The sequence below is a fragment of the Podarcis filfolensis genome (genome assembly GCF_964270895.1).
Source record: "Podarcis filfolensis genome assembly, chromosome: 4".
In the NCBI taxonomy this organism is placed as follows: Eukaryota; Metazoa; Chordata; class Lepidosauria; order Squamata; family Lacertidae; genus Podarcis; species Podarcis filfolensis.
The window spans coordinates 41,521,770-41,537,064 of NC_139607.1; the positions used below are offsets into that span (position 1 = coordinate 41,521,770).

General features: G+C 43.8%; 2 protein-coding genes across 3 annotated transcripts in view; one reads left to right on the plus strand and one right to left on the minus strand.

The window, feature by feature from the left end:
• SMS (spermine synthase) overlaps positions 1–15,295 on the plus strand; it is a 54,423-nt gene that overhangs the window by 1,569 nt on the left and 37,559 nt on the right. The window contains exon 1 of one of the 2 annotated variants that reach the window (XM_083612412.1): positions 9,617–11,880. The exons of the other annotated variant lie outside the window; for it this stretch is intronic. Within the exon in view, the coding sequence (XP_083468538.1) occupies positions 11,832–11,880 (49 nt within the window). The 5' untranslated portion in view covers positions 9,617–11,831. Of the gene's footprint in view, positions 1–9,616; positions 11,881–15,295 lie in introns of those variants that run through there. 2 annotated transcript variants of the gene reach the window in all.
• LOC310762007 (uncharacterized protein) lies at positions 82–12,418 on the minus strand. Its single transcript, XM_083612459.1, has 4 exons — positions 12,335–12,418; positions 2,997–3,184; positions 1,969–2,066; positions 82–1,850 (listed from the first exon to the last, which is right to left on the minus strand). Exons 2-4 carry the CDS (start codon positions 3,121–3,123, stop codon positions 1,767–1,769), a joined length of 309 nt encoding a protein of 102 aa, XP_083468585.1. The 5' UTR covers positions 3,124–3,184; positions 12,335–12,418; the 3' UTR covers positions 82–1,766.

The following is a 15,295-nucleotide window of genomic DNA, read 5'->3' on the forward strand; positions in this document are numbered from 1 at the left end:
TGCCAATACTGGTGTAAATTAGTTATTCTGTTTTGGTGGTGGGGTTCCTGTTCATATGATTTTGTAAAATGGTGAAGGTCAAACAGTTTAAATGACAGGGTTTTTATTTTTAAAAAATAAATGGAAACTCCATTCTTCTGAGAAAGTAAAGAGAGAGAAAGAGTTCTCTGCTATGTTATGCCATTCATGATGGAACTGCAGCTTTCCTGAAAAACAAAGTAATTAACCTTCTCTCTTTGATTCATAGATGGTTTTGCAGACAAAAGACACTTTGAAATGGTGTATCTGCCTTCTCTAATAATCTTAGATATTTGACCTTGCAACTCACTTAAAAGAAACTATGTCTGCTGCAGATAGAATGTAATTGTTCTCCTGGCCCCAAGCAGTAACTAGCTATCCAAAGGAGTTTCAATAATTAACTAGTTTCACTAAGCAGTTGACATACTTTGAATAATGCAAGATTTAAAACTGCTTTTCAAGCTTCGATCCTGTCTGCTCACATCTGTGTCACTATGGTGGATGAGGGAAGCTCAGGAGAGAAACTTACTGCAATAGAATCACTGTCAACCAAATGTGCAAACCGAATTTAAATTATGAAGAAATGCTAAGAATATTATGTGAAACCTGTCATCTCTACTGTGTCCTTGGGCAGATTTAAGCAGAACACCATATTTACTTGGAAGCAAATCCTAGTGGATTCATTGCGGCTTCCTCCCAGATGAGAATGCATGGAGCTTTAAATAATTCATTTCCTCCTGGGAGGCAAGTCTTGACAATGATCTGATGGCAATCTGCTCTTAATTCCTGCTGTCCGGTACCAGATTCTTATGCTATTTAACATGTCCAGTGGTCTCTTTATCACTCTGAATGCCAAAGGGAGAATATTTTGTTGGCCGGTTTTGAGGACAGCTGGGCTTGATCGTAGGGTTTCCTTGCTCCAATAGCCAAGGTTTAAATTACACGAATACTAAAAGCTGACGCACTAGCTGCCCAGATTGATCAAGGTGATTGATTAGCAATAAGAGTTGATAAGTTATCTGTTTCCCCAGTGTTATCTTGGTTTCGTCCCCCTGGGCAAGGACCAGTTTCCAGAAAGTCCCTGGGCTCCTGTGAAAGTGATTGACCAGCCAAGTGGCAATTCCCTTATTTGGGTTATGTATTTTATAAATCTTGCTAGAGGCAGGAATTGGAATATGCAGCTTTTTGTACTGCTCTTGAAAGGTGGTGATGCTGGAGGTATGTATGGGGTGTAGAAATATATCCAATCCTGTGAAAGGTTTATAGAGGCTGAAAGGAATGGAATGATTAAACAGCATTTAGTTGGTTCACACTGCCCTTGGAGACTCCCATTAGCCCTGCAGGGTCACATGTGGCTGTTGACCAAAGCTTTGCTTAGGCCTGTAGTTTAGAAATCTGGAAATTACTTGTCCTTTTGCAAAGAAACCTAGCATTGTGCTTTCTTTGTATATGGCTGAAATCTGGAGTTGTTGTTTAGTCGTGTCCGACTCTTCGTGACGCCATGGACCAGAGCACGCCAGGCACTCCTGTCTTCCACTGCCTCCCGCAGTTTGGTCAAACTCATGCTGGTAGCTTCGAGAACACTGTCCAACCATCTCGTCCTCTGTCGTCCCCTTCTCCTTGTGCCCTCAATCTTTCCCAACTTCAGGGTCTTTTCCAGGGACTCTTCTCTTCTCATGAGGTGGCCAAAGTGTTGGAGCCTCAGCTCCAGGATCTGCCCTTCCAGTGTGCATTCAGGGATGATTTCCTTAAGAATGGATAGGTTTGATCTTCTTGCAGCCCATGGGACTCTCAAGAAATCTGGGGTAGTTTAGTCTTAATAGTGCAGATTTCTTAAACAAATAGTAAAGAGATTAAGGGTTGAATGAAATTTCGTTAACTCCTCCCATGTAGTCTTTTCCCAAGTTGTTGTTTATTATTATTATTGTTATTATTATTATTATTTCCCACCTTTTTTCCAAAGTAATCAAGGTGACATGATTCTTCTCTCAATTTTATCCCCACAATAGCCCTGTGTGGTAGATTAGGCTGAGAGACAAGTGGCTGACCTGAGGATAAGGTAAAATAAGATCAAAATAAACTATTTTGAAGATGAACAACCATAACATCACAATATTGTGAGCAAAATTTTGAGTGTACCAGAGCTCTCCATCAGGCTCTCAATGGTAAGTAAAGGGAAGGTGGGGAGAGAGAAGGGGGGAAAGCTGGCTTGGTATTGAAGCCATATTGTCTGCCGTGGTAAAAGGTTTGTTTCTGTTGTATAGCCTTAGAAGGTATATGAATATCGGGGCATGGCCATGGGGGGTTGTCTTTAAGAGTTCTGCACTTCAGAATTTCCTACTGGAATTTACACCCTGGAATTAGTTATGTCCATTGATATCTGTGGTTCTATTCTGTGTGGCTTAGTAGGAGACAACTCATAGGACTGGTAAGAAACTGCCCCCCCCATAATAGTCCTCGTTACTTAAAAGGTAAATGGTAAAGGGACCCCTGACCATTAGGTCCAGTCGTGACCAACTCTGGGGTTGCAGCGCACATCTCGCTTATTGGCCGAGGGAGCTGGTGTACAGCTTCCGGGTCATGTGGCCAGCATGACTAAGCCGCTTCTGGCAAACCAGAGCAGTGCACGGAAACGCCGTTTACCTCCCCGCTGGAGCGGTACCTATTTATCTACTTGCACTTTGACGTGCTTTTGAACTGCTAGGTTGGCAGGAGCAAGTCCTCGTTGGCAGGAGCTCACCCCGTTGCGGGGATTCGAACCACCGACCTTCTGATCAGCAAGTCCTAGGCTCTGCATTGCAAAACTACAGCTTGATTCCCACTTGAAATCTTCATTTGAATCCCTTGTAATTTGTTTCCATATTCATTAAACCCTGAACCATAACCGTCTGTTACAGTCTGTCTTTCCAGAGACATAGATGTATCATTGAATAATGCTTCCCTTCTAGCAACCTTTTTCACTTGGTCTTGTGGCTCACCACATCTGGTGTGATTCACTGAAGCTTTGTTGGTATGGAATTGGCATTTGTTCCAGTATATAGAGTTTTGCAGCACTGCGAAAACATTGTTTATGCTGATGACTTTTGCATTGAATGGCTTGATCATTGTTTCTAATACTTTATTTGCAGTACTGCTTCTTGTGGATTGATCTTCCAGTCTGATGAAGCTATAGATTTAGAAGAAAAGTTTGAGATTGTATTAATTATCAACTATAGTTAATCCAGTTCAGTATATAAAAAGGTAATGTGTTTTACTATCTGGGTAGGTTTGCTTGATCGGGATATCTGGACTGTAGAGATGCTCCTGCTCTTGCTTATTGGGGGGGGGGCTTTCTTTAGGGCCTCCACTTACAATGTGCCGCATAAAAGCTGCAACATACGGGAGACAGAGAGTGACAGTCTCCTCTTTATTTTTAAATACAGACATTTCCACTAATACACTTCACCACCAAGTGCCTATATTGTATGACATAAGCGACACATTCCAAAATTCCCTGCAGGGTCACAGATGGTGAATTCTACACAGCTTCACTGGCTCCTTAAAAGTAAAATAAAAAAGCAGTACCCTCAAGCAGCCACTTACTGAACTGCATGTTGAACAAACAAAAAGCAAAATAAAATGATAAATAGTACAACAGATGGAAACCATTCCCTTTCCCATTTAACTCCTGATCAGCTTTTATCTTGATTTTCTCTCTCTCTCCCACTGTCACAGTACACTAAACGGTCACAATTTGCAAATAGTAGTGTAACCACATTTTGAGGAAACCATTTGAAGACTTTAAAAATATGTGGGAAAGCTTTTTTATTTATTTCAAACAGATCTCCACTTTAATGGCTTGCTTCCATACCTAAGAAGTGTGGCAGCTCTGCAAAGACCTCATTTTTAAAAACTGCTGAGTAATTTGAAACATCATTGATTCACCTGAGCCACAATGCAATTATTGGGGTGGGGTGGGGATATCACCTCAATAGTCTCTATAGAACTGCACCAATTTATAGCAAGATGAAGAACAAGTGGTAGAGAGGTTAAGAATAATAATAAAAGGTTTCTTTAGCTCTGTTCGAAGCAAGAAGAAGAGCAAGCATAGAGAAGATGGAGAAATGCTACTGGATGACAGAGAGAATTGCTCAACACCTACTTTGCCTCTGTCTTCACCCAAAAGGAAAGCAGTGCCCAACCTGGTGATAACAGAATACACAATTCAAGGAGGGAGCTGCACCTCAAAGTAGGAAAAGAGGTGGTAAGGGAACACCTAGCAAATCTAACAAATTCAATATCCAGGGCCTGATGAGCTGCACCCAAGGGTACTAAAGGAGCCTGCAGATATCACGTCAGAGCCTCTGCCTACAATCTTTTAGAATTCTTGGAGAACAGGTGAGGTCTCTGTGGGCTGGAAGCAAGCAAATGTTGTCCCCAACTTCAAAAAGGTCGGTGGGGGGGGGGGAGAAGACCAAGGTAACTACTGACTGGTCGTCTTGACACTGATGCCAGGAAAGGACCTAGAACAGATACCGGTAATTACTGTATTTTTTGCTCCATAAGACACACTTTTTCCCTCCTAAAAAGTAAGGGGAAATGTGTGTGCGTCTTATGGAGCAAATGCAGGGGGGAGGCAGGCAGGAAAAGCCTCCAAGAGCCGCACACAAGCTCCGTGCGGCTCTTGCGGGCTTTTCCCCAGGAGGGAGAAGGGACTAATGTGGCCAGTCAGTCCCTTCTCCCTCCTTGTAGAAAAGCCTGCAGGAGCCGTGCACTCCTTAAAGGGTGCGCGGCTCCTATTGGCTTTTGCGGGAGGTGGGGGAATTGCCATAGCTGCACGTAGCTTCTCCCGGCCGGAGAGGCTGCGCACGGCTATGGCAGAAGCCAAGACAGCCAGCGGGATGGATCCCGCTCGCTGTCTTGGCTTCTTTGCTCTTTGGTGCAGGGGGGGGGGATATTTTTTTTCTTGACTTCCCCCTCTAAAGACTAGGTGCGCCTTATGGTCCGGTGCGCCTTATGGAGCGAAAAATACAGTAAACAGTGTGAAAAGGATGTTGTGATTTCTTTTCTTGATATACGTAAGCTTGGTGGATGAGGGAAATGCTGTGGACATAGTGTATCTTGATTTCAGTAAGGCTTTTGCAAAGTCCCCCATGATATTCTTGAGGAGAACCTGGTAAAATGTGAGCTGGGTGAGGTAACTGTTCAATTTGTAGCTGGTTGACTGACCAAACTCTAAGCATGCTTACTAATGGTTCCTCATCATTCTGGGGACAAGTGGGGTGCCATAGGGTTGTCTTGGGCCTGTTGTTGTCCAACATTTTTATAAACAACTTGGATGAAGGTATGGAGAGGAGGCTTGTCAAATTTGCAGATGACACCAAACTGGGAGGGGTAGCCAATACTACTGAAGACAGATCCGGGAGAACAGATTGGAGCACTGGGCCAATACTGACAAAATGAATTTCCATAGGGACAAATGTCAGTTTTTCCACTTAGGCAGGAAGAACCAGCTGCACAAATATAAGATGGGGGACACCTGGCTTGCCAGTAGTACAAGTGGAAAAACTGTGCCCGGGGCGATGGCCCCCTCAGTTCCACCCCCCCATCCCTGCTTATGCGGAACGGTTGAGGAAATTTAGCCTGGCAATAAGGAAACTGAGGGGATATTTTACTCACCTTCAAATATCTAAAGGGCTGTCGCATGGAGGATGGAACAAGCTTGTTTTCTTCTGCTTCTTTCTCCTTGTTTTATAGGCATCTCTGGAACAGTGTACTTTCTTCTTGGCCTGCTCCCTATTATGGGTCATATAAGAGCAGATTATATACTGTGATCTCCCATATCTACACTAGCTTTTTTATTGCCTTTCATGCTCAAACTAAAGTTAGTAAAGCCATGTATGGTCTTGAAAGACCTAGTGTACCTGAGAAACCTACTCTACCTCTATGTTGTTGTCATAACCTCTTAGGTTTTCCATCAGTGTGTAAAGTAGAGAGTGCTGGTGTGTTCTTGGTTGCTACGCAACTGAGAAATATTCTCTCTCTCTGGAAGACTTTAAAGCCAAGGTGGTGATCCTGTGGCCCTCCAGATGTTATTGAACTCCAATTCCCCAGCCAGAACGACCAATGATCGGGGGGTGGGGGTGGGATGGGAGTTGCATTCCAGCAACCTCTGGAGGGACATTGGTTCCCAATCTGAACTTTAAGCATTTATAGAAAGAATTTATGCTGAAATAAGGCTCTCAAAGTTCTTTTTTAAGGCTGTAAAACAAAAAATGAAGAACGCCCCCCCCCCCGCAAACACCAATAAAACGGCTATCAATAGAAACAAGACTATGCAGACAGAGGAAAGAATTTGTAAGCAAATTAAAGCAGCTGCACTGTAATAAGGTCCAAGTCCAGGCATCTTCAAGTGGTGTCAGGCTTCTTTCCAGCTGGCATTTGATAGCAAAGGCAGGGAAGGTTATGAGGGTTGGGCTCTTCAGGAATAGCTTTATATAGACGCATCCCAAACATTTTAGATGGGGAATACTACAAATTACGTTTCAAAAGACCCAAACCACCTAATTTAATTTTGATTCTTTTATCTCTCATCATAGCATAAGTAAATGCTACATTTTTTATTGTTTTAATGGGCCCAAACCATAATGAAGAAGCTTCCCAGCCTGCTTAAGCCAATGGCACTTCATGTAACAACATGCAGTCAGAGCTGTAACAAATCAGCAGAAATGGTGGATGGAAGAGACATGTCTGCTGTGAGCAGGGCCTGAAGCCTTCTTCTGGGTCACAGCACAATTATATCTGCCTTTTAAAATAACAGCCCTGGAGCCATTTTTTAAAAGAAAATATGCTAGTCTAATGTGCTTCCAAAGTACAGTAATATATCAGGCAGAAATAAATATTCAGCGCTCAACGGAACTAGAGTTTTAGACTTTCAGTTGTGCTTATAACTGCTTAACAAGGTCTGTAACAAACTGATGCACTTTTATCATTCCAAAACTCTGTTAATTAAAAGCCAAGACTCTTAGAGTCAGTTGGGTTCGCATGAACAGTGGGTAAAACCTTGTCAAGCTTCTGGCATATTGTTAATGAACAAAGGAACTTTCAAGGTGACTCTACTTGAACAATGCAGTTTTCTGTCAGTTCGTTTTCAGGGTGAAAGGTTCATGCAGGCCCAGCCTTAGGCATTTCTGAACAGGTTTCTCGCTGATAGGATATCAAGTGTAGCACCGACAAGACCCACATGTGCAATGTACACGTGCATGCCTTGAACCCCAGAATGTTCCTATGGCAGTTGTAGGATAAAGGTGCCAATTTCCAGGAAGCAGGTTTCTCCTATCTGACCCCTAGGTTTCACACCTCTGGTCTAAGGAATTGTGGATCAGAAGGTCTGTAGCTCAGTGGTAAAGCATCTTATACTATATGTGCAACAATATATGAATATGGGTGCTCACAATAATTTATCCAGGGGTGAAGGGTAATGAAAAACTGAAGGTTTGGAGTTTTGCTTCTCGCAAAAAAAATGAGAAAAGTGCTTGCATGTTTCCCCTTGTATCTCAGGTTCTACAAATGCTAGGAACTTACTTTTTAAAAAAACAAAACCTGGAAATATGGAAATTATGGTGCTCGCTTCGGCAGCACGTATACTAAAAATTGGGAATTATGATTCATTGTGGGGAGGGAGAGTCAGCTCCAAGTTTGGTGGTTGCCCAGGCAAAGGGTCATCTCGGGGGGGGGGGGTGTCTGTCAGCGGGCCCTGGCAAGCTTATCTAGCTGGTCAAAATGGCACCAGGCAGCTGGATCTAGCTACCCTTTTAATTTCCTACAATGATCAAAAGTTAAAAGGTTCCTAGTTCTAGCCTTACCTCAGAGTGCTGGACCAGAAACAATGTTATGGGTGTGTGTGTGGCATGGAAAGCATCATTGTGGACCTTGCAGCAGCCCAAGGATGCCAAGTGCTGACGCCATCCCTGCAAGAATGAATATTACATGAGTTGTAGGTGCCAATATGTATTACTCACTAATGGCAACGTCTAAAAGTATGTTATATAGGGAGTCTTAAACATGCACAAACAAAGCCTCATGGCACATCTTGCAGAAGAGATGTCTTGTTTTAGAAACTTGCTAGTTGTAGAAATATTTACTAGTGCCGTTTTAATATCCCTAAGCCTGCAAAACCACGTTGATGCAGGGCCTGTTCCGACACCATTAAAGTTAATAGAGGTCTGTTTATTTATTTCCACTGCAACATAATTACTAAAGTGCTGATTATGGAGCTGTTATGCCTTTGACTTCAGTGAAACAAAGCCAGGTTCTCTGAATACATGTATGTTCCACACAGGATATGGTATGTATAGTGACTGCATATGTAGCAAGATGTTATACTGTGTAGATATGGTAGTATGCCCGGATGAACTATTTAGGGTCTCTGCACAAGGGGCAAAATATTATTAATAATAATACTAATATTTATATACTGCCCTTCAGCTTTGTAACTCGCAGGATAAAAGCACTTTGCAGTTCACAGGATAAAAGCACAAAATAAAGAGTTAAAACAATAACCCCCCCCCCAAAAAAAAACATTTAGAAGGCCATAGAAGGCCTGGCACCTAAAGGTGTATAATGGTGCAGAGAGCATTCAACAAATGGGGGGCCAACACAGAAAAGACCCATTCTCATATTGTCACCCTAAGGACCTCTTGTGGAGGAGACACACCAAGAAGGGCTTCAGATTATGACTGTAGAATTCAGGTTGGTTTGGATGGGGAGATGCAGTCCTGAGCCGTTTAAGGCTTTATAGGTATAAAACCAGCACTTTGAGCTTAGTCTGGAAGCTAATTGGTAGCCAGTACAGTTGGCCCAGGATTGGCGTAATACGCTCAAACTGTCTTTCCCTGGTGAGCAACCTGACCACTGAATTCTGCATCAGCTGAAGTTTCCAAACCATCTTCAAAGGCAGCTCTTCATATAACGTGTTGCGGTAATCTAACCAGAACATATTGTTACGTGATGGTGTATATACAGGGTACATGTACTAAACCTTCTTTGTGAATTGGCCCAGTGACACACATATGTATTGCACATATGTATCATAGTTCTGATATAAATCAGTGTGCAAAGTAGGAGTTAAGTGGGATAGGATGCTGTCCCACTTTTTTTCAGGTAGACTTAAATCCATCCCACTTGGTTTCACTGAGATCACTCTTTTTTTGCAAAAAGCCACCAACAGTGCCAACCTATACATGTTTACCCACAATAGAGTCCAATTGTTTTCAGTTGAGTTCAGTCCCAAGTAAGTGTGTAGGACTGCAGCGTTACAATGAAATGCTGTGCATGACTCACAAATAAGCTCCATACATACCCTATATGGGTATAGGATTGCAGGTTGAGAAGGCAGTCCTATGCACTTGGCAGAAAATACTCAGTGGGATTTATTCCTAAAGAATGCAGTGTAAAAAAATAAAATTCACAGCTGACACTCTTCTCATTCCCCGCCCCCTCCATCCCACTTTGAGCACTGGACTTAATCCAAAGCTACAATAAACAGGAGCTTGGTAGGTTGTTCAGTGCACAGCAACTGTTGCGTAAACATGTGCAGACTTCTCCCTTCACTTAAATGACAGGGGCAGCTCTGTCCACTCACAGGCATAGACACTATAGTGAATACAGAGACCCATATGTGCACAGAGGCTTTCTGTGTGCATTCAGTAAGTTCTGGCTGCATGTTCTTGTGTGCCTCTAACTCAATGTTATGTGCAAATCAATAAACCAAAGCTATGAGACTCTGCTTTTTTTTGCTTTGCCATGTAGAGGTAATACGGTAGGGATGGGGATGCTTAACATTTCCCCCCACCCAGTTACTTTCCCCACAAACTGACTGTGGAATTCAAGATACATGTTTGTAAGACTTCATTTTTTTAAAAGCTTTCTCTGTGGAAGCTGCAAAAGTGGCAGATGAAGAAAGTGTTAAGTTTCTGTCCTCACCCTTTCCTGTTTTCTGCACCAAACTTTTTATTTCAATTCTTAGACAAGAATGCAGCTCCCAAGAGTACTGTCATAGCTTTCTAAAACAATGTTGGAAGTATTCCTCAGTGATTAGGTTCGGGATTTTTTTCAGGAGGGAGGAGCAGCCTTCTAAAAGCTAAGAGGGACAAAAAAAGATTGATAATAGCGGAAGCCTGTTTTGAGGGAGTAGGCTTGGAAGGAAAATTAGCACTGTGTGGGCACAAATAAATGTGGCTTTCAGGGATGAGACACACAAACATTCCACACCAAAGGGATAGAGGATTTTAGGAATGGCTGTTCAAAAGAAAATCATTGGATATGCAGGAATAGACCATTTAAAATAGGATCTGTTTTGTTGTCTTAGTTTGGATGCTGAATCACCTCATTTCTGGGAAATATTGTGTTAGCATTAGTTCTTTGATTTGCTCATTATGCTACTTTTGCAGTAGCAGTTTCATTTTTTTAAACTAACCCAGTTGTGAGAGTGGTTCAGCACAATCCTGACCAAGTCTATTCAGAAGCAAGTCCTATTAAATTCAGTAGGGTTTACTTACAGATAAACAGGGTTAGGGCAGGATTAGTTTGGGCATTCACTAGTCCCTGATGGGCCTGCCATACCTGGCCAGTATTTGGGTAAGTCACATGCTGTCAGGCTTTGTTTTCAACTTCACAGAAGCAAAACATGGCAGATTTTCCTTTCAGTGTTACAGGCTTATGACCAGTAGGCCTGGAAGTGTATTTTCTGTTGGAATTACCGTAACTGCTGTGGTTGGGTGGCTTACTACCACGTAGAGCTTTTCTCCTACAGTTGCTGTGTCCCCCTAAGAAAATTCTGCTCAACAAACCATGTTAATACACCAGCTTTCAAGCTACTTGAAGCTCATTTTTGGAACTGGTTGCTGAGTAATTTCCAAAAGCAGGAGACAAGAGGCGACCACTGAAACTTCTACAATTCAACGTGTCCTATCAAACAAACACCCACCCACCCAAACACACAGTAACCTAGATATCTATTTGAACATGTGAACTTCTATATTGTAATGACTGGACATCAGAAATGAAAACGCTAAGTAAAAAAGGCATGGGGGCAGAGATAAGGGAGCTGAGGGTGAGAGGGGCCATGGGGCTGGGAATAAGGGGCTGACCTGCTGTTATAGTACTAATGTGAAAATCCTAATTAACTATAGGAAAACGAACGCTCCAGCAGGACAAGCAACTTCCACAGCCCTCTCAAAAACGGGCTTGGCAAGGAGTCCTGTGCGATTCGAAAGCTTGCACTCTTTTCCTCATGGGAGCTTTTAAAATAAGTTACAAGAACCCAAGCTTGGGCAGTTTCCTAATCCCCCCCAAGCTTGTTTTTCTCCTAACCCCCCCCCCAACCTGACAAGCAGCTTTTGGTCAGGCTTGGCGACTGTAAACCGCGAGGCCGTTTCAGCGGCTACCGCCTTAGCAAAGCCCGCCTTGCTCACACAATAGCAACAACTCCTCAGCAAAGCGCCTGCGGTTCCGCGCTCCCCGAGGGAGGCGGCCGGGCGAGCGAGCAAGCAAGGCGGCGAGCAGGCAGCGAGGGCGGCCACCTCTCCGTCCTCCTGGCTCTGAGGAGTCGCAGCCAATTCTCTGCTTTTGCCTCCCTCTCCCTCTCCCCCCCCCCCCATCGCCGACTCATTCGCTCCCAGCCAGGCTGCCCCTCCCCTTCGGGCTCTCCCCGCTCGGCGGCAACCCCGGCCTCAACCCCGCGTGCGTAACACACACACACACGCACTCGGTGGCACTCGCAGCGCAGCAGCCACGGCCGCTCCACCAGGCATGGCACAGGGCTCTACCTCACTATGGCAGCCGCGCGACACAGCACCCTCGACTTCATGCTCAGCGCCACAGGTGAGGCGCCTCGCTCGGGGTTTCCCCTGCCCACCCTAACCCCGGCCGGCGAGACCGACCCCGCGCTTCCACCCTTTTATTTTTCGGGGGGGGGGGAGGGAGGAGGAAGAGGCTCCTGCAGCGAAGGAAGGCAGAGTGGCTGGCTGGGCGGGCGGGCGGGCGCCGTTGCGGTGCCTCTCCTCTCCTGCACAGCCATGGCTCGCTGCTGCAGGCCCGAGCTGCTCCTCTTTGCACCGTCAGGAGCAGCCGCGGCTGCTGGGCGCAGGCCACTGCCTTTGCTGACTAAGCCGCGCCGGGCGCCTTCCCCTCCCGCTGACCCCCGAAGCTGTGCCGCACATGTCCGCGTTTCGCCCGGGCTCAACCGGGAGCCCTTTTGCCGCCAACTTTTGCGCCTTCAGCCGCAGCCTTCGGCCTCCCCATGTTGGGATTTCCCCCTCCCGTATTATTTTCTAACCTCCGTCTTTGCAGCTCCTCCCCTTCATATATGCAGATTCCCTGAAGCTCAGCCCCGCTCTTCTGTTTCTCCAGCCATACAGATTTCTTCGCCCCCCTCCCCCGCCGCATGTGCCTTATTTCTCTCTCCCCCCCCCCTCCACCGCATGCAATTTCTCTCCATTCATTTCCCTGGGCACAGGCTCTGGTCGACACTCTGCATCCGAAAATAGACCAGCAAGGGCCTCTTTCGATTCTCCGTCTCCGCACCGTTCCCCCCCCCGGGGGGGGCAAGCTCTCTTTGCATACATAAACATTATTAAATTGCTTGCCCGTGCTTGCAAAATTGACTTTGTAACTGGCTTTTAAAAAGTATGCGCCTGTAAATTTTCGAGGAAGGGATGATCGTGCACGCCTTATAGTCGCATGCGTGACCTTAATCTGTCCCTTAGGCGGTGACTTTTTTTTTTTGCTTTTGCAGCTGTGCTGACAGTGACGAAGGTTATTCAGCTTATTTTCTCCAGTAATCCTGATGATTGTGAAAGGAAGTGATCTATTGATATGGAAAATCTGGGCCCAGGGAGAAATAGTGGAGTTCAATGGATTGATATTGGGGAAGGGCCTCTGTGTTAATGATAACTTTTTTCAAAAAGGGAGGAAAAAACCTAGCAGGAAATGAAAGATCAGGAAGTGTCTTATATTGGGACTCCTCTCTTGTTAAGTTGCAAAGAAAAGAAATCAGGAGCGTTTTGTTTTGCATTCCTCCAACCCTTATTAAGGGTTAAAAGGAACTAGATGTGGAGCTTATGACCATTATTCTCAAATCTTTATTTGGCAATTAAGAGTTTACTGCCCACATAGTTATTACAGTAAATTAGTTTACAACCTGTGTTTCAGATGTTTGGTACAGTTGAGCTATAATGATTTTGAAAACCCTCTAGCAGCTCCAAAAGTGGCATTTAGTCTTTTGAGCATGCCGGTTTTAATGGCATTTGGGAGGATGGTCAACCCTTTATTTGCTACCAACAGGTTATGAAGGAACGTATGGAGGAAAGTGTACAAAGCAACTTTTATGGTAATGGGCATGTTTTGTCTCAGTTGTTCAAGTGCAGTAGCTTATTTATTTATATGTGAGTGAATGGCAGCTGTTAATGCAAATGATGCACTGTACATTTGTAGTGTAAAGGATTGCACTTGCATAAATAAGGAATCATGTCAATTCTGGCTCTTGAGTAGTGATGCTTCTCCTGCTATATCCATTCATCGTTTACTTGGAAGCAGAAGGTGTGCCTATGGGGCTTGTTTGGAGGGTGGGACCTTAATCTGCAATTTACCATCACTTATCTAGGTATATAGATCTGAAAAAGTGTGCATACACACAAAAGCTCATACCAATAACAAACTTAGTTGGTCTCTAAGGTGATACTGGAAGGAATTTTTTTATTTTACATGTAGAGGTATAAATAATCCCATAGATTATTTACACTACAGGAAAATGAAGCTGCTCCATTTTGTAATTGGGCAATCATGGGCTTGCTTCAGTTGCTGTGCTAATCTCATTTTTGAACCAAAGGTGTGCATAGTTGTGATATGCATAGGCTGGGATTCAAAGAACTGGGAAACTAGTTCTGTGTGAGCCCAAGGGAACTTTAGAACCCCATCCCTCTGAACTACAGCTCTCATTTCTGCTGGCAAACACCGTTTTTTTAAATTGGAAATTCCAGAGGTGGTTTGTTATATGGCATTGGGGTCTTCCATTTTAGGGGCTAAAGATCAAAAAATTTGCAGGATCAGCACAATGCCTCTTGAAGCTAAGCAGATCTTTGAATCCCAGTGGTAGAGTTTTGTACTGATGCAGCTCAGGCAGCATGCCTTATAATACAAATTTATATCTGGTGTGCCTGATATAACTAGCTTAGCTCTAGGTGCAAGTGAATTACCTAAGCCTTCCAGTTACAGCACCATTTTTGCTAATTCCTATGTGACACATAGGAGCACTGCTGTTATGCCTTACCTTGTCAGTGGCTGCTCTCAGATTGTTGAACTCCTTTCCACAAGAGGCAAGGCTAGCTCCCTCTATGCTTTCCTTCTGTTCGTAGGCAAATATGTTTTTTAGACAGGCCTTTGGCCACTAACAGTATGGTGTGGCAAGAACTTTTAATGATCTGTGCTGTATATTTTCTTTTGCTTTTGTGGTTGTAAGTTGTTTTGATTCAGTTTTGTTTTTAATAAGATAACTTGGTTACCATATTGTTTTCTTTTAAAAAAATTTATAACATGTATTTAGCTGTTTTTTAGGGGTTTTTTTTGCATTTCAGCTGTATCTGTTTTAGTTCATGTTGTGAGCCAACTTGGGCCCTGCAGTGGGAGAAAGGTAGTATATTAAATAAATAAATACCTGACAATATTGCTTGTTGACTGCAGCAAAATTCAAATTCAAAGTATGGGGACTTTTATTCATATTTGCTACATTTCTCTCTCTCTCATTTTCTTTAAGGAGCTCAAGGCATTGTCCATGCCCCACCCTGGTCTGATCCCCCATTCCTTATTCTCAAAACTAACCAGTGGTGTAAATTGTAAATTCGGCTTTGAAAGAGCAATTGGCCCACGGTCACACAGTGAGTTTCATGACTGAGTGGGAATTTGAACCTGAGAAGACTCTTACTACTTCCCTGATCCAACCAAATCTGTGTTCTTTTAATGATACCTAGTTCTGTTATCATATACACATATGTGTGTAATGGGAAAAAAAATACTTGCTTAGAACAAAGAACAGCAAAACAACGCAGCTTTATTGGGGTACTCAAATGGTCACAACATACATTTTAAACACATGGCTTTTCTCAAAAGATCATGGGAATGGTAGCTTACCCTTCACTGAGCTACAATACCTAGCACCCTTAACAAACTACAGTTCCCAAGATTATTTGGAGGAAGCCATGTGCTTTTAATGTATTATGTGTATGTGACACATGGCTGTTGA

Excerpts from the sequence above, each read along its gene's own strand:
- LOC310762007 (XM_083612459.1), bottom strand. The coding sequence starts at position 3,123 with ATGATCAAGCCATTCAATGCAAAAGTCATCAGCATAAACAATGTTTTC. Across the intron at positions 2,067-2,996 it reads AGTGAATCACACCAGATGTG|GTCAGCCACTTGTCTCTCAG; the intron begins GTGAGCCACAAG and ends CCTTATCCTCAG. Across the intron at positions 1,851-1,968 it reads TTGATTACTTTGGAAAAAAG|AAATCTGCACTATTAAGACT; the intron begins GTGGGAAATAAT and ends TATTTGTTTAAG.